General features: G+C 50.7%; 2 protein-coding genes across 6 annotated transcripts in view; one reads left to right on the forward strand and one right to left on the reverse strand.

Annotated features, from left to right (window-relative positions):
• Positions 1-6,395, forward strand: part of LOC135248491 (caskin-2-like) — a 61,690-nt gene extending 55,295 nt beyond the window's left edge. For 4 of the 5 annotated variants that reach the window (XM_064323188.1, XM_064323191.1, XM_064323192.1 and 1 more), the window contains 9 exons: positions 218-351; positions 632-710; positions 1,319-1,410; positions 1,531-1,641; positions 1,749-1,850; positions 2,077-2,215; positions 2,660-4,435; positions 4,885-5,143; positions 5,361-6,395. In XM_064323188.1, the coding sequence (XP_064179258.1) occupies positions 218-351; positions 632-710; positions 1,319-1,410; positions 1,531-1,641; positions 1,749-1,850; positions 2,077-2,215; positions 2,660-4,435; positions 4,885-5,143; positions 5,361-5,457 (2,789 nt within the window). In that variant the 3' untranslated portion in view covers positions 5,458-6,395. The remainder of the gene's footprint in view (positions 1-217; positions 352-631; positions 711-1,318; positions 1,411-1,530; positions 1,642-1,748; positions 1,851-2,076; positions 2,216-2,659; positions 4,436-4,884; positions 5,144-5,360) is intronic. The other variant, XM_064323189.1, reaches the window with a different exon arrangement.
• Positions 6,396-9,078: 2,683 nt separating this feature from the next.
• nherf1a (NHERF family PDZ scaffold protein 1a) overlaps positions 9,079-22,745 on the reverse strand; it is a 35,822-nt gene continuing 22,155 nt past the window's right edge. Inside the window, exons 2-6 of the mRNA XM_064323194.1 lie at positions 21,259-21,429; positions 17,615-17,768; positions 15,067-15,110; positions 10,998-11,117; positions 9,079-10,894 (exon numbers count right to left, since the gene is read on the reverse strand). Of these exons, the coding sequence (XP_064179264.1) occupies positions 10,730-10,894; positions 10,998-11,117; positions 15,067-15,110; positions 17,615-17,768; positions 21,259-21,429 (654 nt within the window). The 3' untranslated portion in view covers positions 9,079-10,729. The remainder of the gene's footprint in view (positions 10,895-10,997; positions 11,118-15,066; positions 15,111-17,614; positions 17,769-21,258; positions 21,430-22,745) is intronic.

Consider the following 22,745-nt stretch of genomic DNA (forward strand, 5'->3'; position numbering starts at 1 on the left):
ACCCAGGGGGACCTGTTGATACCGGTCGTCCCGGGGTGTCCAAACACGGCAGAGCCCCCAGACGGCACGGCGTTAAACAGGACCGCACCATCAGGCCCACCTGCACCAGGGCGTCCCCAGCGGCAGGTCGTGCTGGAAGGGGCGTGCGTGAGTGCCCCTTTGACCACCCTCTCCTCGTTTCTGTATCCAATGCGTCTCTATGTCTCTCTCTCCCCAGCTGGGGACAGGAACAGCGTGGGCAGCACTGGCAGCGTGGGCAGCACCCGCAGCGCTGGCAGCGGGCAGAGCACGGAGAGCAACAGCACCCACAACGGCCCGCCGCAGCCGGGCGCGCCCCCGGACCCGAACAAGGTGGGCGTTACGTCCGTACCGCACGCGCCCCATCCGCAGTGCCCCCCACAGCTGCCAGCACCGGGCGCTGTGTGTCCGCGTTCAGGGCTTATCATTAGCACCGGCCCGGGTCGTGAGAGTGCTGCTGCCGCGAGCAGTTGCCTGTCATCTGCATATCTCTGGGCTTGGATCAGCGCCCTGCAGCTAGCAGAGTTTCCTGTCTGTCAGCAGTCAGCACCGATCCCCGTAGAAAGCACATGTGCTAATTCTGTTGTGCTTTTCGTTTTTTTCCTCCGTGCAGCCAGCGCCCCCTGTTGGCGAAGCGGTGCAGCAGTCGAGCACAGGCCCTGACCCCGGCAAACAGCCCGATCAGCCTCAAGGTCAGTCAGCTGATCGCCACGTCCGCCTCGCCACTCCTTTTATTCCCGCTTTCCTTTCATTTCCCTGTTTTCACTGGTCCGTTTCTGAATGAATTCCCCTATTAATGTCGACCCATTTTCCCTCTCCTCTGCCTAAATATGAAATAAACCAATGTGCACACAGTTGCAGAGCTTATAGTATAAATATGCGTGATTCATTCATTTTCCAGTGTGCTGGTGTTATATGTATAAATATGGGTGTCGTATGTATAAATGTGTATTGTTGTTGAATGTGCAAATATTTTTCGGAATGAGTGGGTTTCGTAACTTCTTACTTAAGATTATGAAAAAATATGTTTCTTGTAATGCTAAGACTCTTTTGGACAAATCCACAAACCTTTATGCAGTGCAGTCAACTACAGCACCTAACATAACATGTGGGAGAGCATCCATTTATAGTCACAGTTGTATACATACTGAAATTGTCCAGATTAAGTGTACTCAAGAGTACAATGGCAGTTTCCTGGAAAGAGAAGCTGCCGCCTTTAGAGAATAAGGGCGGTTCTCTGAGCCGCTTTGAGAAAGCTGGCGCGTGCGCGTGGTCGCTGACGGTGCGTGCCGTCCCTCAGGGGCCCCCCGGCGCAGTCTGATCCCCCTGCGGTCCGGAGAGCAGGGCTTCTCCCAGCACTTCATCCGCCCCGAGCAGCTGCTGGAGGGCCGGGTAAGAGCCTCTCGCATGGCGCCCAAATCACTGCTTTATGATGAAGAGGAGAGCTGCCGCCTCACCCGCCCCCTCTCACACCCCCACCCCCACCCCACCCCTCTCCCCCTCTCCCCCCAGGACGCCGAGGCCATCTACCAGTGGCTGAGCGAGTTCCAGCTGGAGCAGTACACTGGGAACTTCCTGAGCGCCGGATACGACGTGCCCACCATCAGCAGGATGACCCCTGAGGTACGCAGCATGCGCTCTTACTCTGTGTACACACACGCGTGTGCGTCTGCGCACAGTCATCAGCGATGCGCACAGAGCTGAGTGCTCCTTTATCTCCGCCTCCTCAGGACCTCACCGCCATCGGCGTCACCAAGCCCGGCCACCGCAAGAAGATCTCCATGGAGATAGGGAACCTGACCATCCCCGAGTGGTTGCCGGACTACATCCCGGTGAGCACCTCACCGCAGAGCAGGGCTGTGCAGGCCAGCCTCACCCCTGCGGCACATAATGCACCTGCCCCCATGTACCTGCCATCCAGCAGCACGTGGAGAGTGTAGAGTGTGGGTGAAGCTGAAACGGGTAATGGTTTATTGGAAGCTGTGTGTGTGCGTGCGTGTACGTGCGCGTGTGCACGTGTACGTGCGCGTCTCACTGTGCCCGTCCCTGCTGTTCCAGTCGGACCTGGTGGAGTGGCTCAGCGCTATCGGGCTGCCTCAGTATCATAAGAAGCTGTCGGAGAACGGCTACGACTCCATCAGCATCGTCAGGGACATCACCTGGGAGGACCTGCAGGAGATCGGCATCATAAAGCTGGGTGAGGGTCGCCGTTCGGACTGGCAGAGTGCGGTGTGCTTACAGCGGGCTCGTGGTGCGTGGTCAGTGTGCTTAAACATTGGTCGCTCAGGCATCAAGGGAGCAGCATACCTACAAGTATTCACTACAGAAGACCTGTACTCGGAGACACTGTGGCCCCACGTGGGGATACTCCCGGATCAGACACTGGACACTGATCACACGACGAGCCCCCTCAGGCGCACTCCCTCCTCCTACCCCCGAAATGCTGTAGCTAGGACAGCCGTCGAGGACAGGTGCATCGCTATCACTGCTGTATGAAGCTGGGTGGCCTGAGATCGACTCGGCCAGTTACATCGGTGCCGACTGGCGGACTAGGGTGTATGCCTTTTGGTACCTTGTGAGTGCCTGGTAAGCGTGCATGCCGTGTGGTGTCCTGGTGCTAATCGCTCGGCTGTCCCCTCAGGCCACCAGAAGAAGATGATGCTGGCGGTGAAGAGGCTGTGTGACATACAGAAGGCCCGGAACCTGGCGGAGGGGCAGGGCACCCTGCGGCGGAAGCTCCCGGCCGCCCTGGAGCTGGTGGCCATCGAGCCCCCGGAGAGCGGGGACTGCCCCTCGCCCCACACGCCCAAAATGCTCACCTTCCAGGACAGCGAGCTGAGCGCCGAGCTGCAGACCGCCATGTCCAACAACTACGGCGGCTGCCAGGAGGGGCTGGCCATGAGGAGCGCGGCGGCGGCCGCCATGTCGGCCAGCCAGGAGAGCATCGGCACGCGCTCCCGCGGCTCGGGCCACTCCCAGGAGCCCCCGCTGGCCTCGGCCGCGCCCCACAGCCGCTCCCAGGAGAGCCTGGGCAGCGCCGACAGCGGCGGCAGGCCCGGCGGCAGCCCGGCCAAGGAGCGCAACATTCCGGAGGGATGGGACCAGCGGCAGGCCCAGCCCTCCAAGCTGGCGCTGCTGCAGCAGAGCCCGGCCAGCCTGACTCCGCCCCACACCCCCAGCAAGGCGGGCTTCTCCTACCCGGCCGTCCCCGCCAAGCCCAAAGCCAACGCCTCGCCCGTCCTGCCTTACCACGCCGCCCCCCAGGGCTCCCCGGCCCACAAGGCCTTCAGCTACCTGCACCCCCACTGCGGCAGCCCGCTGGCCAAGCCCCTCCCCTCCGCCCACGGCCTGCCAATCAACGGCGAGGCGCTGCGGCCCAAGAAGCGCACGCAGAGCCTGACGCGCCACGCCCTGTCGGACGGCGAGCCGGACGAGGACGAGGCGCCGGCCGTGCCCTCGAGCTCCCTGGCGTCCTACGCCACCCTCACCCGGCGGCCCGGCCGCAGCCAGCTGGCCCGCCCGCAGACCGCCGGCGAGCGCAGCGTGGGCCGCAGCCAGTCCTTCGCCATCCGCGCCCGCCGGAAAGGCCCGCCCCCGCCGCCGCCCAAGCGCCTCAGCTCCGTCAGCGGCGGCGGGGGGGCGGAGCCGCCCGAGCCTGAGCCGCCGTGCGAGGGAGGGGTGGAGACGGAGAGCGTGGGCAGCGTGAGGAGCATCACCGCCATGCTGGAGACCGGCGGGGGGGTCGGCCCCGGCCCCGGCCCCGGCCCCGGCCCCGGGTCCCAGCGCGAGCCCTCCTCCCCGGTGCCCCCGCCCAAACCGGCGCTGCCGGCCCCCCGCGACCCCGCCGCGGGCCGCAGGAGGACGCTGAGCGAGCCGGGCGCCTGCCAGACGGACCAGCCCGACGGGGACGGGGGGGTGAAGTCGGACACGGAGGAGGAGGGCCGGGCCGGGCCGGGGCTGGACGGCTCCTCCTCGCCCCAGAACAGCTCCAGCGAGTGCATCCCCTTCGCCGAGGAGGGCAACCTCACCATCAAGCAGCGGCCCAAGGCCGGCGGGCCGCTCAGACCCGAGCCCGCGCCCGCGCCCCGGACCCCGGAGCTGCCTGAGTTCAACCTGAAGGAGTCGGACACGGTCAAGCGCCGGCACAAGCCCAAGGAGTCGGCCTCGCCCACTGAGGAGGGGGGCGCCGAGCCCCCGCCCCCGGCCCCGCCCGCCCAGGAGGGGAGCGGCCGGGACTTCCAGAGCGACGAGGACGTGGGCCTGCGCATCGCTGAGATGGAGAGGAGCCTGCAGTGCCTGGAGAAGGGCGGCTCGCCCGCAAAGCCCCAAAAACCCCCCGTCTCCCCGAAGCCCGCCAGCCCCCAGAAACCCGCCACTGCCGCCAGACCGCTCCTGTACCCCTCTGCTCCTGCTGCAGGTACTGCCCCTCCGCACTGCTCAGTGCACTGGACCTAGCGCAGAAAGCTTATGTAGTGTTTAGTAAAAAACTTACTAGGGATGTTAACAGTTAACAGTACATTAGACACAAATGCCATCGACTGGTGGAAAGTTTATGAGTCACGGTTCCCTCCACTGGCAGCATTAGTGAAACGTTATTTACCCATTCCTAGAACATCGGTGCCATACTCTCAGCTACGGGTCTCACCTTCAGCAGACTGCGCACCAGACTGACCCCACAGCATGTAGACATGCTCATATTCCTTAACAAAAATGGAATATGGGGGTTTCACTTCATTCTCTTTTATGCCTTTACTTGCCTTTTTTCTTTGCTGCACATGAGGCCTGTTTTACTAAGTGGGGAAATTGCTACTATTTTGTTCAACGAATAAGTTTTTTCAGCTGGTAAGCAGTGTGTTTCTTGACCAGCAGGGGGAGCTAGTGTGAATGTCACCGTGATGCAGAGCGTGGCCTTCACTGCCCCCTCCCTGGGCTGCCCGCTGTCCCCAGCAGCGCCTGCTCTCTGCCAGGCAGCCAGGCCAGGAAAGGCCCAGGCCTGTGTGCCAGGCCCAGAGCCAGGCCCAGGGTGCGTGCTGGTTCATAAGCGGCTGGAGCAGACCAGCACCTCCCTGGAGGCGGCGCTGAAGGCAGTGGAGAGGAAACTCATCTTGGAGGACACCACCGATGGGTGAGAGACATGTGGATGCACACCAGCTAACAATTACCGTTTGCATGGTTTATGCACAATTTCTATCTCATCCTCTTTCCCTCCCTCTCTCTCACTCTTTATCTCTTTTTCCCCCTCGCGCACTCACACACACACACACACACACACACACTCACACACTAACACAAGCATTATGGTGTAATTCAGTTCTAATCACACTTCTGCGTTCTCCCCTCAGCGGCACCAACACGGTGAAATCTGCGGGGAACATTCTGGACGATATCGGTAACATGTTCGATGACCTAGCTGACCAGCTGGATGCCATGCTGGACTGATCCCCCTCCCCCAGGCCCCGCCCAGGCCTTGCCCAGGCCCCGCCCACGCATGGCTAAGCCTCAGCCGTCCTCCAGCAGACCTGCCTCTGCAGCCTTAGCTAAAGGCCTGGCCACCTGACTCCCTCAATCCCCTTCACCTCAATGACCCAACCCCCTACCCCCCTCCTCGCCTGCACCTGCACCACCCACCACGGGGACACTGGCAGGATCAGGAGCCTCCCTCCTTCAACACGAGCACTTAAGACTGCTGTACCTGGCGGGTCGGAGCCGTCGCTGGCGTGAATACAGGGATTTTGGCGCTGTGTAGCCCTCTGTGCCTGAGCACAGGCTGCAGCTGAACCAGCCCACACTGAAGCCTTTGCGTTCTTCCACAGTGCATTTCCACTGGCTGCTCGTCTTATCATAAACTCCTACCGTGCGTATGAACTCGTGCCGAGCTCATTAATGAAGACTCGAATGAAATGAAATCAGTGACTCGCCTCAGAAACGAAGGGTTCGTATTTCCTGTTTCGATGTGCTACGCCAAAACCACGCAGGAAGAGAAGCGGGTTGTTCCGTGAGCGTTAGGAAGCACCATTCCCAAAAGGAACAATATTTGTGACACACCTAAGCTGTATAGTTTTACAGCTTTAACGGTTTCTGCCCGTTTCACCTAATGCTGACTTGTTTTGTGACGGTGGTATACTTGCCGTCTTTTACCGGGCGAGTAACCCTGCTCACGCATTCTCCATGGAGACGAGCTCACGGAGCGAGGTGTGCTTTTGTCCAAGTAGCAGGGAGCAGAGACAGTGTGCGACTGAGAGAGATGGAGGACTGAGCTTTTGATATGTAAACATGTACATTTGCATAGTGGTTTTACTCTAACAAAGGGAAGCATCCGTCTGCTTTTAAAAGCATATTTAAATGAATAACTATATTAAGCGTAACTAAGATTTTAAGATGACATTGTACAGTGGAAGATGGCTGTAATCACCAATGATATATTATATTTTGACTAATTATTTTAGAGCTGCAATCAAAAAAAATATTTCAATCTAAATCTAAAACATATGTATATTATAGACTGTTTGTGTTTGTATGTTAGTGATTGGGAGCAATTTATTGTGGTCAACCAAAGTCATGTGTATTGCCTTTCCTCTGTGAATATTGTTTTTCTGACATTTTGTCAATTTCATGACCTTACCTTGATTATTCAATTATACAGTTGATCCACTTTACCTTTTGTATTAATTAAAACTAATTAAACCCATTGACAGAGATAAAAGGCCCATAATTGTGTACCCCCTTGTCTCAGACTGAAGCAGATTAAAAAGCCCATTTCATTGCTGAAGCAGCCTCACCTGGGTCAGTGAGACTGAAGCACATTCAAGGCCCAATTTCATTGCTGAAGCAGACTCATCCAGATAAGTGAGGCTGAAGCTTATTAAAGGGCCCAATTTCACTGCTGAAGCAGACTCATCCAGATAAGTGAGGCTGAAGCTTATTAAAGGGCCCATTTCACTGCTGAAGCAGACTCATCCAGATAAGTGAGGCTGAAGCTTATTAAAGGGCCCATTTCATTGCTGAAGCAGACTCATCCATATAAGTGAGGCTGAAGCTTATTAAAGAGCCCATTTCAGTGCTGAAGCAGACTCATCCGGATAAGTGAGGCTGAAGCTTATTAAAGGGCCCATTTCACTGCTGAAGCAGACTCATCCATATAAGTGAGGCTGAAGCTTATTAAAGAGCCCATTTCACTGCTGAAGCAGACTCCTCTGGATAAGTAAGGCTGAAGCACATTAACAGGCTGATGTCGCTGCTGAAGCAGACTCATCTGGATACGTGAGGCTGAAGCTTATTAAAGGGCCCATTTCACTGCTGAAGCAGACTCATCCGTCCCTGAAATGGTGGAAATGAGGCCTTGTGTGGCTATGGGGCAGGCCTGCACTGAGCATGTGCTGGTGCCCTCAGTAGAGACAGAACTGGCCATGGAGGACAGGTTCCATATTTCACCAGATGTTTCATTTCATATTTTATCTCCAGTAAATGGTGTATCAGGCCTGCTCATTAATCCCCCCTATTTCCACACATTTCCTAAGAACGTCTGCAGTGCCATCTTGCATTAGTTGAGTAATGCACTGGTGTTCTGTGCTACCTATATAGCACCAACAGGAGAGGCTGCAATTACTGGGATTAAGACCACTGTCATTGACCAGTCTCAGTATTTTTTACCTACTAACTTATTACTTGTGTGTAGACTGCATTGTGTCACATGTTTTTTTTCCCTCATTGATGACCAGAGTTTAATGAATCAGTTGTCTGTTTAGCTATTAAACAAGAGTATAGCTCATCTTACGGAAACTGCATGTTTTCATTTTATAAGATTCCTTGATTCTAGTTTTTTTTTTAGAAACGGTATAGCTCATATTTTTGATGACGTTTTTATCATGACTAATTCTGTATTAATTCCAGGACTCGTACTGTAAATCATTCTGTTCAGTTATGCCACTTCATTCCTGCAGTGTCCGTGTGTGTGTGTGTGTGTGTGTGTCTGTGCGTGTGTGTGTGTGCGTGCATGCGTATGCGCTGACGCAGAAACTGCTTTCAGCTATGGTGCTGAAACGCTGATATTCTTTAAGGCCAGTTTAATTAGATTATACAGATAGACAGATTTCTACTCGACAGAGCACCTTAAGATGGATGGTTAAAACCTGTAATCAGAATTGTTATAGAACACTGTACTGACTGGTGAATCTTTTTTTATATTATGTTCTGAATATTTTATCACTTGTCTAATCTGTTTACTGTTAACTATTAAAAGAAGATTTGTATGTTTAACCTTTTTTTCTACTGAACTTTGCTTAGGTGGCATTTTTTTGAGTGGTATACTGAGTTTTGATTTCCTGCAAGGGAACAAAATCCTAACTCTAGCTTTTCACTCTGGGAAATGCAGTGCTTCATTTAGCTTAATTTGTAGTTTTCAATCAATCGCTATCCCAAACTCTTACTGAGATAATGGATTGCATGGAATCCTTCCATTTCCTGCTTAATTGTTCCATATTTTTAACTCTTATTAAAATTCCATCCTCCCTCCTGCTCTAAGAAACCTTAGTTTGCTCAATGTTCAGATCTTCATGTAACAGTAATACAAACATGACTGAGTGAAATAAAGCCTGTAATGTAATGTAATGTAAAACTCATTTTGGTGCAGTCCTTAAATGCAAGCAGCCTTGTGTTCTGGTGATTGCCTGGTGGCCTGAATAAGCGGGGCCTTATTCTCTGCACAATCACTTGCAAGTCCCTCCCTAGCCAAGATGGCACATACAAACAATGCCACTATAGCATCACATTTCAGCTTCTATAGACCACTGTACAGGGATGTTACCTGTGCTTGCAAGCTAAACAAAAATGTTAAATACCTTTTTAAGGGGGTCTGTAGGGCTATCCATATAAATGAGTGTGATTCTGATATTCCAGTTAAATGTGTAGAATTGACAGTGAGTAGGTAAATATGGTCATTGTACTGTTCATATTACAGGCAACCACACCTTATTTCAAGATCGGTGAAAATGCACGTAAGGATTTGTTTAATAAACAAGGAACATCAGTTTCTTCAGAGGAAAAGATGACATGCCCCACTGGTGTGATCTAAATTTTAATACAGTAGTCATCAATATACAATGTAGCCTCCAGATGTACATGCACATTACACAAGCATGCACCTTTTAAAACGCTACTGTTAGCAAGTGACAAGGGAAGCAATATGCTTATAATTGCAATGACAGGGCAGGTAACCAATTTCAATACAAAGCAGCAAAATAAAATTCAAAAGTAATTCAATGCAATGAGGCATTTTAACAGACATCGCAAAATAAAATTTTGTTTCACGGACATTTATGAATACAAAAATCTAAGAGAAACCAAGAAAAATATATAATCTCAATTTTTTAACGGATAGCTAGTGGAAAGAAGAAAACGACAAAAAGAAATCAACAGTAAAAATTTACAATAGTAACAACCACAGTATAGGTCCAAAACCACTAAAGGACTTCACGCTCTCAAAACTATGTCACCAAAACTCTGTCGCCGGTTGCCATAATTTCTTATATTATGGCTAAAACAGACAAAATTGATTTGGGCTAAGAGCCTAGTTTGGTCTCTCAAACCGACGTATTATATTGAGCTGATTGTCAGGGGTTTAAACACTGATATGCAATAACAAAGTTTCATGAAGCTGAAAGGACATTCTACAACCAAACACAAAAATGAACATACTGTTTACAGCAGGAAAAACCTTTGTTCCTTACGCTTCAATTTGAAATGAAATTCATGACTGCATTGATGTCCTTAGGCCTGAACTGCACACACATCCTTGAAAATGATTTCCACAAGAATAGCCTGTTTCTGGCATTTTATTTAGGGTGGAGCTTAAACAAGCAATCATGGGAAGCAAAATACAGCAGAAAGTGAAATGTGACAGGAAATGAGATCACGCTTTTAGAACCCTTAGATATCGCAGGGTCCCTTTTACACACCAGCTGTTTGGTCCACCTACACAGGGTTCAGATGGTTCCAGTGATAAAGGTAATAATCAAAATAAAACTAACACTAAAAAGTGCAGGGAAGTTTGTGGCTCAGTTTAACAAAATTTTGTCTTAAGTTGTGTTGTAGTTAGTGGTCACGCACCTCTTCGGCTAAGGTTCTTTTGTGAGATTTGTAAAAACGAAGACAAAGAAAACGATTGAAAAGTTTCACGCTTCCCTGCTAGCCGCAAATGTTTCTTATAGTTTAAATTACGAAAACAAAAAACACAAGTCTTTCAAATCTTCACACGGACCATAAGATGCAAAGACCATCTCCATCGGGAAGCAGAGAGCAGACACATTGAGCCACCATGCAGCCTGCCTGTCTCTGGCCCTTCCACATACATTCACCTCCCTGCCCGTCTTACACAAACCTCCCCTTCAGCTGAAATACACTCAGCTCCTGATTGCTGTTTCTTTCATACAACACATGAATACAAATATAGATTCTTTTTAGGTGATTCCTTCATCTTCTTTTTTATATTTACTCATTTTAAGTCTATATGATATTTTAGAAATATATACTGTTTTTCATCATTAATAGCTTTTGATTTCACTGGTTTTGAAAAAAAATAAAGTGGGCAAGACCCACTGAGTGGTTTTTCTGACATACACGTATATGGTGTGTGTGAGTGCATGTGTGTCTGTGTGTGTATGAGTGCATGTATGTGTGTGTGTGACAGAGAGAGAGAGAAGACAGAGTGGCAGGTTTATAGGTTGCTGAAGAGTTCGTTCCTCTTGCTCCAGTCCATCTGAGGAGCTCTCTTGTTGGAGCGCTTCTGGTGAGCGCGCTCCTTGGCCTGCTGGAGGGTCATGGTCAGGGAGAGGCTGGTCTCCGCAGCCGCCTCCTTCTGCTCCTCCACCTTCTCCTGGGCCTGCGGCGAGAAGCAGACGTGGAGATGAGACACCGTCAGACTCGCTCTCGCCGTTCAGGACACGCGGGCACAGACAGGGCTGCTGCATGTACGTGGGCCTTACCTCAGGGGGCGGGGTGCTGGCAGGGGGCGGAGTCGTGAGAGAAGCATTAGAGGAGGCACTGGATGGAGAGGGACTGACGGACACCTTGGTCTCCAGCTCTTTGGCCACTTTCCCGTTAACCTGTATTGAGAGGAGGATGGAATACAGAATACAGACATTTTAGTTACACTACATTACATTCACTAACAGACTCATACACTAAAATAACTTTAAAAAAAAAAACAGGATAAGTGCATTCACGTGATTTACATGGTTCTGTCAGATGAATTCCACTTGCAAAAAATAACAGTGGAAAAGCTGTATACGTACTGTACTGTAATGTGTAAACAGGACTGGAGTAACAAAGTTGTGTTGAAGATGAGATTAAAAATGGAGGGCGTGTTGTGCTGTCCAGCCACTAGAGGGCAGGCTTGACCATGCATCTACAGATCCTCTCAAAGAGCTGTGCAGACAGGCAGGGAGAAGTTCTCGCAGCACAACGTGCTGAATGCTGTGTGGCTCATTACGCATAATCTTCCAGAGCCTGGGGATTTAAGGGAGCTTCCAGGCCCTGGTCCCCCCGGGACAGAGCACAGCGCTCCACATTCCTCTCCCGCCTGACCCGAGCTGAGGACGCGCTCGCAGTCTCTCACAGTCCTCTCCCAGATTCTACCAACCGCACTTCTCCTTTTCTTAGAACAGAAACCAGACAGCCAAGAAGGATGGGACTTTGAAGTTTACACTCACGTTCAGAGAGAATTATAGAGACAATAAGGAATAAATAAAAGAAACGGGAGGGTGTATGACATGAGCTGCCAGTTTTATAAATGATACCAATCGCTCAGTAAATTCTCACTCTCTGAAGCTCAGTAAATTAAAAAAGTGCCCAGGCATAAAGGCACAGCGTTCGCCACTGATCCCTTCAACCTTCTCCCATATCTAATCCCCTCCTAATGAACTTACCCAAGGCTGGGCAGCTTGGGCTCAGAAAATAGCCCTTCATATTATGCCTGCTATTGACAATAACCAAATCTACAACAGGATTCCTACCACAGGCCTAAAAGAACTACAAGAAATACAATACAAAAGCATCTCACAGTGACAGTGTGCTGTACACTTCAGCATCTCTGCAGTGAGCAGTAGGGAAAGGCCTGATGGGAAGTGTAGGAACAGAAGTGCTCCTTCTTCACTGCAGCAGGGCTGGGACTGAGGGGCTCCTGTGGTACATTACTCCAGTGATACCTCCAGAGGGTCCTGGCTCCAGATCTCAGGGTGTGCGGCCATGTAGGGGGATTATAAGCAAATACCTCTGAAGGATTATAGCAGGACGGATTTCTGTGCACACATTAGTGCTTTCATTTACCCTCAGGACATGACTGCAGTGGCCTCACTACACCTGCTTCTTATTTATTTATGTTTTTGAGAATGTGGGGAGAAGCGTCATTTTCCCCAGTACCCTCCCCCCCCACCATTTTCCTAATACCACTGGAGGACTCCCTGTGGGGAAACCCTGGAACCCATCTGCCCACTGTCTGCTGCTCCCCTCTCCCCTGAGATAAGTCACCCAGATTAGTCTGGATTTACTGATAGAAAGGGAGCACAGGCTGCCTCAGAGGACTGGAACAGTGACGTACGCACAAGCACACACACACCCACGCGCATACGCGCACACACACGCTCATGCGCACACACACACACGCACATGAACATGCACACACACGGCGGCACGCACACGTGGGTGCACACGCGCATGCGAACACATGGACATGAACGCACGCTCGTGCCCGCACACACAAACCCAGGGAATCTATCCATCCCCATTAAGGACGCATCACCCCAAGCTGCCCATGTGCTCAGTGTACGAGTCACCAGAAGAGCCAGTCAGTCTTAATGAGGGTCACCAGCCTGAGAGACACTGCTCACACTCCCAGACCATTCAACAGCACATTTACAACCCTGCTTCTCTCCCACACTAACCCATTCCCTTTTATAAACAACTAGGCTATCTGAGTACTCTCTTGGTCCACAAGCAAGAATGTTATAAAACACATAATCCCATATTATCATTGCAAATTAGGTCAATTATATCACCTTTGAGATGAATTGGGTGAAAAGTCATAAACGTGGACAGCAAGAGGGAAATATTTTTGAGGATTACTATCTTTTAAAATACTAGAAGAGGGATTTGAACAACCAAATAAACACAATGAGTTTCACTTCTTCCTCAAGTTAATCCGTTAACTACAGAGGCCCTCTTACCGAAGGACCAAAGAACGCGATTAAAAGAGAAAGATATTGCTCACCGTTTTGGCTCATATTACCCTCTTTCACCGCCATCGCTGAGGCTAATTCCGTTTAAAAATATAGGGAGTTTATTTTACTCGATACTCAGAAGGGAATCGTCCTGAAGCTGATTACAGCTTTGCAGTCGAAATCTTAGCAAAGACAGGAATCACAGCCACGTGCATCAAGCTAAAATAGTCTGATCTGGAGTGGAAATTAGGTCAACAGATCTTACACAAAGCAGGATAAGAGTTATACAAGGCACCTTTGATAATGCGCGTGCTGATGTTTTAACTTCAGGGGAATCTTAACATCAGAATATCTTCCATTAGTACGATAAATAATATGAAGAAATGTAGAATGAGGCATTTCATTGTTGCACTTCTTAATGCTAACATTGCATTACATGTTAAGGTAGTAAACATCAGATAATCCAGTCTAATAGTAACCTCAGCGAAGTTTCTAGCAATACTGAACGGCACTGATCTGTTTCAGGGCCCATGACCTCAGTGTGGGGACAAACATTTTTAAATGAATGATTTAATAAACTTCAACAATTTATTAGCTGCAGTAATAATCCACTCTCCTTTCTATTTGCCATTGATAATAAATACGCGTCACATTTGTCATTTCGTATTGATACATAGATGTATCATAATGCTGCCTCTGACTAGCTGAGAGTCATAGCTCCAGCACTGCAGTGGAAATGGGGAAATGTCAGCAGGCCTGAGTCATGGATGTGTCTGTGGGACTGAATAAGTGAGTAATCCTCCCACTGAAGTTGATAAACACCAGTACAGTGGACCCTGGAAGTATGAGGAGGGACAAATCCATGAGGACAGGGGAATGTAGATAGTGACCCCAGGAGCTCTCCCCAGAGGGAAGATCCGTACCCCTCCCCCCGTCACCGCACAGGAATGCCTTATCCGCTGCAGGCACCCCACATCCAGCCACACGCACCCCACAGAGCCACAGACTCAGTCTGTCTCAGACACTATCCTGTAATCAGGCTTGTGTGTGATTTGTTTTTTTCAGTGAACTGAGAGCTGAGGTCTGAAACAAAACAGAACTTCAGCTCAGACCCCCCCCCACACACACACACACCCCTAACCCCTCTCCCATACCCCAAACCCCTCCCCCACAGAGCCAGCTCTTGGCACCAGATCTGTGGCAGGGGCACTTAATCGGTAAATGAGGCCAGGAATGGGACCAGTGAAAAGCTCTGTGAGTCAGCCAGGCCAGAGCTGAGCAGTATAACCCAACACTCACCCCCCGCACTGAGGGCTCTGGCTGGCCTCACGGGTTCCGTGTGTGAGGTACCTGCACCCAAATTCAGAGCTCTGACCCCACCCTGATGGACCAGCTGGGAGACTCATCCATGTCAGGACCTCTGAGCTACAGCTGCAACATGCAGAGGTCTGACCACTCAGTCAACTCCTGCACTTCAGGAAAAGTCTGCTTATTAGGAAGCCCCGCCCTCTGCCACCCAGCGGGACCGAAGCAGCCCCTTCTCCCCCTGCCACTCAGGATGTCTTCAGTTCCTTTGTTTTCCCCCAGAACAAAGATTCCGTAAGAGAGCCCAAAGTCCACAAACAGCACGCCAACAATGCAAGATTGATGATCCTTCACATCGCAGAAAAACAGCTCCCGCTGCCCATTTGTGACCCAGGGTTCAGCGGCGGGCACTGTAGCCCTGAACTGCATCTCCCAGGGTTCAACAGCAGGCACTGTAACCCTGAACTGCATCTCCCAGGGTTCCACTGCACACTGAAAATGACACACAGCAATGAAAGAACGAGCGCCTTACCGTGTCCTCCACCTCTCCATTCACAACCGGCTCGGGCAGAGGCCCTGAAACACAGAATAAACACAACACATTAGCCCCCACGGGAGACTGACTAACTCCTCCTTATCAGCAACCGTGCGCTGGAAAGACCCACTCGCACTGAAACAGAAATGAACTGAAAGCTTCCACGCTTAGTTTTAAAACGGAGCTAGATTGTTTTCTAAAGGGCTTCTGTGAAGGTCATGGGTGAAGGTCAGCAGGGGTTTAACAGATTACCCACACAGGGAAAATAAGCCTGGAGGAAGGAAAGGCCTCCAGCTCCAGAGAGAGGCCGGTGGACAGTAATGAACACAGAGTCACAGATCCACCAGCAGATCCACAGCCAGCACACCTGTGGCAGTGTCACAGGGCACGGCCAGTGGCTCGCTCTTCCATCTAACCCTGCTCAGCAAATCGCAGGCCTGCCCTCAAACACTGATTATATCGCTGACTGTACTGCGTGATTGTATTTTAAATATACTGCAGATAAATGAGTCTGAATGGCCTGAATGGGCTTCTGTCGTCAGAGCAGTTGTTGTCATGATTGTCTGAGTATGAGTGTGAGGTGAGTCACAGAAGCAGACGGGTTCCACCTTTACTGAAAATCAATATATTTAAAAATATGTTTAATCTTATATCTACGTACTGCAACAATATATATGTCACAGCATATAGGAAAATATACAAATTATATATATATATATATATATATATATATATATATATATAAAATAATAATGCCTATAAATTAAATAAATAAAATGGGCCGATGTGTATGCAGGTTTTAGTTTCCACCAATTACCCAGGCTAAATGAGCCAACTGGCTATAAACACCAACACTGGTTCACTCATAGATTAGATCACAGTAAAATGTTTCATACTGGGACAAAAGAACAGACTTCAGCTATCATTCATGTTTATCAAGAAATGTTGCTAAAACATAACACGGCGTAAATGTTAGGGATTAAGTAATTAAGGCCAGAAGTTGGAATGAAAACCAGAAACAGACACTGCCCACGTCGCCCACCTCTGGAGTGTATCAAAGAAAGGGGAAATAAATTCTGCTGTAACTCAGCACATATTGAAGAAATGAGCAGCGATGTGTAAAACCGTTTGCCTTCAGACAGCTCTGGCACGAGTCTGAGACTTATTTTATCCGAAAGCCACAGGCTCAGGGGGACCAGGCAGTCCACCTTCAGCCCCTGGTGAGCTAAAATACACCCGAAGCCTCAAACTCGCAAATGAAAGCAGACCAAGCGGAGCTGATCAGATAAAAACAGCCTGCTCTGAGCATTCTGACGCTACAGAACAGAGCAGCGCTGCCGCCGTCTCTCTCGCTGCCGATGAGGACGTGCCGAGTTAACAGGAAACGGCAGCCGATATGCTGACAGGAAGTGGGCTGGGGCAGACGGCTCTCTGCACGCACGCCGTAGTCGTGATCGACCGGCCTGTGCTAGCACAAAGACGAGGCGAGGCAACAGGGCAAATGTCCCATCTTCAGTTAAATATTAGCCAGTGAATGAAAATGCCAGAAACAGCAGATTGAATCTATGGCATTAACCAGACTTCCATCACAGCCTCTAGTACCTGAAATCTAATAGGGGCCTAACTGCCAGGCAGACATTCACTGAAAACACGAGCTTCCTTGTGCCCCATGGCACCATAGGAAAGTTCAATCGGGGCAGCATACCCGCAGTCTGACTCACGTACTACACAAACAGACCAGCCCTCTATGCAGGACCAGTTCATCTGTATCTCTGCCATTTCAGATGCAGAGACTGCGATAATGAACACAGCCTAATGGTAATAATAACAGACACAATGGCCGTCTTTCGTTTTACAGTTCACACCTGAGCAGTAAACGTGACTGAGCTTTACGATCTGCTCACAGCTACAGTGATGAACAAAAATTTATGAAACGAAGAAAAGCAAATAAATAAATGTCACTCATCTCACTAATCTGCTGCCTCTACCCCCCTCCTCCTCCAATCCCCCCGCCCCCACCCCCTACCCCGTTGCCATGGTCACAGCTAGCATGACTTATTCTTGAAGAGAGACTTTGAACAAGGCTGTGAAGAGCCAGCACTGCCGGCCACCAGCCCGGGGCTTAATGTTTAACTTTCCGTCAGTGAGCCTATCGTATGAGACCGCTCGCGCTGAGGACACGCCCACCGCCGGCAAGGAGCGCGCTGGCTCCGCCACCAGAGCGTGAGAACGGAGGGGAAGAGACGGCAGCGCCGCAGGAAGGACAGGAGCGCCGTCTCCCCAAGCTGCACCGGGACCAGCGCCAAACCGTCCTTCTGTCTGTCCCAGCGAGACTTTCTACTCAGAAACACTGAATTATTGAAGACCCAAAACCATTCCTTATTTCCTCAAGTGGAATGACTGCTTATTTCCTCAGATGGGGCACTGTAACAACTTTGTTCTTTGTGAGCGCTGCACTAAATATAAATACTAAATAGAACAGAAAGAAAATAACTGAGGGTATTCTTATTTGAATACGATGCTCCTCCCACGCAGCTGATCTCACCTGTCAGGTGCTCCTCAGTGGGCGTGACCTTGCACTTCTTGAAGAAGGCATCTGTTTCGGGGTCCACCACCAGCAGGGTGGTTTCCTGGCCTCCGGCCTTGATGGCGCCCACCACGTCAGCATGCTGCTTCCCTTCCACCGACATGCCGTTCACCTGCACACACACACACACACACACACACAGAGGAAGGGGTTAGACACACTGCGCGAAACTGCATTTCACTGCGCAACACTAGTCCGCACTGCACAAGCCTGTCTCACTGAGTCACATTCACTGCCAGATGACATGCCTCTGATATAGGCATTGTGACATGGGCATTATGACATCATCATCGTGACATAGGCACTGTGACGTAGGCACTGTGACATGGGTACTGTGTTGTAGGCACTGTGACGTAGGCACTGTGACATGGGTACTGTGTTGTAGGCACTGTGACGTAGGCACTGTGACATGGGTACTGTGTTGTAGGCACTGTGACGTAGGCACTGTGACATGGGTACTGTGATGTAAGCAGTGATGTGGGCACCGTGACATGGGTACTGTCAGAGATAAATGAGCTACAGTGAGTGAGAGCAGGCTTGGGAAAAAAAGATAAACTGAAGCAAAGGGAGGAAAACACACATTTCTCTGAATAATGCTTTAGATGAGCAGCCTAAAGCTAAGCAGCAGAGTTAGGGATAAACCAAATAAAACATTAGACTATATCTAATATGTCCACTGAAATAACACTGGCATCTCATTCATTTCCATCTGAAGCAAGCCCAAAATACAAGGTGCATTGTTTTAGACTAAATAATTCAGACGACCCGCGTGCTGCCATACAGCGTAATAATGCAATACAAGTGCTTTTTTAATGTAAAGCATTACTGAGGGCTATATAATACTTATTGCCTTAACTCTTATTAGACATTACACTTTCCGTCAAATTCTCCATAAAGGTTATGCAGTATGCACACCCCCCAAAGAGGGCATTATCACAAAACTTAGTTAATCTTTGGAACTTTGTGGGAAGAGTTGCTTTAGTCTCACAAGACACCAGTCATTCCCAATGGTATCAGACATTGTACCAGATAGTGGGAGAGGAAAATCCTGTGTGCAGTCTATCAGCATTATGTGCCTGTGCACACACGCGTGCACGCAAGATATCTGCGTAATATATCCTTCTGTGGGAACTGTAGGAAGAGTGGGGAAGCAGAGCTCTACTGAACTTTGAGTGAGGAAGTTCCCTGTTCCCCGTTTTCTCCATGTGTCAGTCAGTGCTTTGAGCAGGGAGGCAGATGAAGTGACGTGGAGGAGGCGCACAGGCAGCAGAGCGCAGTGAATGTGTGCCCTGGGCCAGCTCAGCGCTCAGAGGAGAGCTCTGTCCGCTGACTGCTGGCTGCTCTAAGTCCCCTGGGAAACTCTGGAGCACGGGGTCATTCCCATGGGAGAGAGCCTGAGGTGGGGCCCCAGAAGTCCCAGTACACTGTGTGAGCTTAAAGGCAGCCAAAAACAGAGAGCGAGAGAAAGAACGTGTGTGTGTGTGTGAGAGAGACTGTGTGTGTGTGTGTGTGCGTGTGAGAGAGACTGTGTGTGTGTGTGTGTGTGTGTGTGTGTGTGAAAGAGAGTGGGTGTGTGAGGGAGTGTGTGTACGTGAGAGAGACTGTGTGTGTGTGTTTGTGCGTGTGTGTGCATGTGTGTGTGAGCACGAGGGAGTGTGTGTGTATGACAAAGAGAGAGAGAGCAAGTGAGGGTGTCTGTATGTATGTGAAAGAGTGTGTTTGAGGGAGAGAGAAAGAGGGAATGTGTGTGAGAAAGAGAAAGAGAGGGATTGTGTGCGTGAGAAAGAGACAGAGAGGAAGTGTGTGTGCGCGTGTGTGTATGATGGAATATGAAACCTGCCTCTTTTGCTGTTTTTGCAATACTTCAGCTTTTATCAAGCAGTGAGAAAATATCACCCCTGAGGCAGAAAATGGTAACTTCCACACGCTGTGACCTACAGCAGCGAAGCTTTGACATTTAAATGAGAGGAGGGGCGCTCCTCGCTCCTCACTGAGGCTCGGTCTGAAACACAGACGCAGAGCGGGCATGAGCTGCACCTGCTGCTGACTAATAACAGAAATCTAAAGAGTCTGAAAGCCTGCACTCAGAAAACACCACGGGCGCTGTGAAACCCTACCAACTCTCAGTCTGCTCTTAACGTGCATCTTTGATCTGACAAAAGCAGTAAAACAAGTGGCTAATTTAGTGCTTTCATAGCCGCAGTCACAGCCGCTTCAGGCCACTAAAATAAGTGTGAACAAAAGACGGCATTCCACACTGAAAGGGCTCCATTCCATTAAGGAATGCGCCTTGCCCTGCGCTGCCCTCGGCATTCCACCGGGGGCAGCGAGGCCCCTGTCCTTGATTGCGATTGTCAACACGGCGGTCTGCGCTGCTGTTTATGGGTTGGGCTCCAGCGGCGCCCGACGCGGGGTAATGCAGCCGCAGTCCGAGCAGAGCGCAGGCCCATTGTCACGCTGTCTGCGAGGCGGAGCTCCACTGGCCGGAGACCTCAACTCCTGCGGCGGCCGGGCTTCCTGTACGGGGGCGCGGGGGGGGGGGATACCCTGGGAACGCGCAGGGAGCAGGGCGTGTTTCGCTTTTAGACGGGGCGTGTAGAGGAAAGCAAACAATACAGGAGCGGCAAACACCGCGACAGCTTCTCCCTGCCCCGGTACATGCAGCATCCACACCGCGGGGGGGCTACGCTACGCTCTCCAGTCGGGGGGTTCAACTCACGCTCAACTCAATTCTCATCCTGTTCTGCTGCCCTACCAGGCCTCTGAGCACCCCCCTCTCCTCCTCTCTCTCCCCTCCCTCCCTCTCTTTAAGCTTTCTTCTGACAGCACACACAGGAGCAAACAGGATATTCTTCAAAAGCAGAAACCATTCCAACTATGTCTCTAGTTATCTCCTTCAAGTCATCCAGCTGACTTGGATCTGCTGCAGGCTCTCCCGATCAGATAACTCGCTCTCAGACTTTGGTAACAAATTGCAGAAATTGCTTAACTGGTTTTGTCAAGGTCGAACTCCGAGAAGACCAATATAATGTCCTGAAGAACAAGGACTGCCCTCAGGTTCTGAACCTTAAGCCTGCCTCTTGTTGGTTCAGGCTCTGTGCAGCTGAACTGATATCAGGAAGGCTGTGATTGTTGGCTCAAAGCACTGCCAAAGAGAGCAGAGTCCACAGCTCCACGGACAGCCTGCCGAGTCCACACATCCACGTAAAAGGACTGCACTCCCATGGGCCTTCTGTAAATCCCAGTCTTCCAACTCAGCCCAGCGCAAAGTGGATTAGACCCCACACATTACAGCACCGTCTGGTGAGCTGAAACAACGACAACGACAACAACAACAACAAAAAGCTCCGCGCATTGGTACAGGCTCAGCTCAGTACCTACTGCTGGTCAGTACGTGGAAACAAACATGGCCGCTCCAAGGCTGACGTAATGGGATTATTCAACAGGTGCTTTAGTCCAGTTACATCTACGTACTGCTGCTGCCAAAGAAACAGGAACACACACACAGACACACACTCACACACACATATTTCCAACTGTACTATACGCATGTCTGAAGCGCCATAAAGAGCGTACGGCCAGTACAGGAGGGCAGACGGTACCTGAACGATCCTGTCCTGAGGCCGGAGCCCGGCCTTCTCGGCAGGTGAGTCTTCGTCCACGGCGCGGATGTACTGGCCCGGCTTGGTCTTCTCGCTGTGCAGGTTGAACCCGTAGCCCCCTTCTCCCTTCTTAATGTTACACAGGCGAGGGCGCAGCTCCTCTTTAGATTCCTGCGGGGACAGAAGCGACAGACAGGTCAGTGCAACGCCGTGACACGGCCGTCTTCCCCACTCCAGGGCACTCTCAGGCAGCGACAGCCAGTGAAAGAGCCTCTCCTTAAAGACAAACACTGTCCGAATGATGAACCGACGCTAAGGCAGGTAACAAATGGCTCAATAAAAGTGCGATCACACTAACCTCATACAATATTTATATAACTGAGGAGCAATGCCATGAGCCGTACTCAGCGGGGCCATCTGGTGACTGAACGAGCGCTGTGTCTCAGTGATAATCATTAGTGAGTGTGTGCCACTGTCTCTCTCTCTGCCTCATCTCTCTCCGTCTCTCTTGCTTTCTTTCTCTATTTCTTTGTTCTGTCAGGCCTCTGGTTTACGGCTCTATAAGCCTGTTTCTGTGCCTGTGTTGTGCTGACTCTGAGGCCTGCAGTTTGGGAGGCGGGTGGCAGCTGTGTCCTCCACTCCCTGCTTCCTCCAGTCCAGCGTGAGGACAAAGAGCAGCGGCTCCAGGGCTCCGCTCTCCGTTCAAAGACAACAGGAAGACGCTGCTCCTTTCTGTCGTCCAGGAAAGAGCCTCCTCTGCCTGCCAGAATTCAAGGGAGTCAAACGGCTACCTCCTGGATATTTTGGGAAACGGTCTTGTCGTATTTTCTCCCGCTCAGAAGTGGACCGTTCCTGAATATCCCTGCCTTTTAAGATTCAAAAGTGATTTTATCTACAGATACGCAAACTAAGACGTGCGATTCAACACAGGATGTGAGCCAGGCCCGGTTTAGCCCTAAAGCACCCTCATGTGGATGCTTCTCAAACTCTTCTCAGCCTTCTCAGCCAGTCAGAAAAGTGACAGTTTTTTGGCGTTCTTCCTTCCACTACAGCTCATTTGACTGTCTGACCTTTTTAGTCTGAACTGTGCTGAACTGCTTGCTGTGATTTATTCTAGTGTGTAGCATGTTCCTCTTGTCAGGTGTGATTTTATTTATTGATGTATTTCCACGTTCTCCTCCGCGGGGTCAGTAGAAGCGTCCAGCGGCGGGCCCGTACCCCGGCACAACCGCGGGCGCGTCGGACGGAGGACGAGAAGCTCTTCGGGGTTCACGCCGTCGCGTCCGGCAGCAGCTGGGTTACCATGACGCGGCGTTCGACAAAAGCCCCCTCGACCTGCGCAAATGTCAGCCAAGCGCAGGGCTCTCCTAGCCCCCCGGCGCATCCATGGAGACGCGGCAGGAATGCTGCGTGCGGTCCCCGGCTCGGCCTAATCCTCCCGCTCCTCCCGTCCTGTTATTGTCAGGATCCTGACAATGCCGTCTGCT

This window comes from Anguilla rostrata, chromosome 2 (assembly GCF_018555375.3).
Source record: "Anguilla rostrata isolate EN2019 chromosome 2, ASM1855537v3, whole genome shotgun sequence".
NCBI classification, from domain to species: Eukaryota; Metazoa; Chordata; class Actinopteri; order Anguilliformes; family Anguillidae; genus Anguilla; species Anguilla rostrata.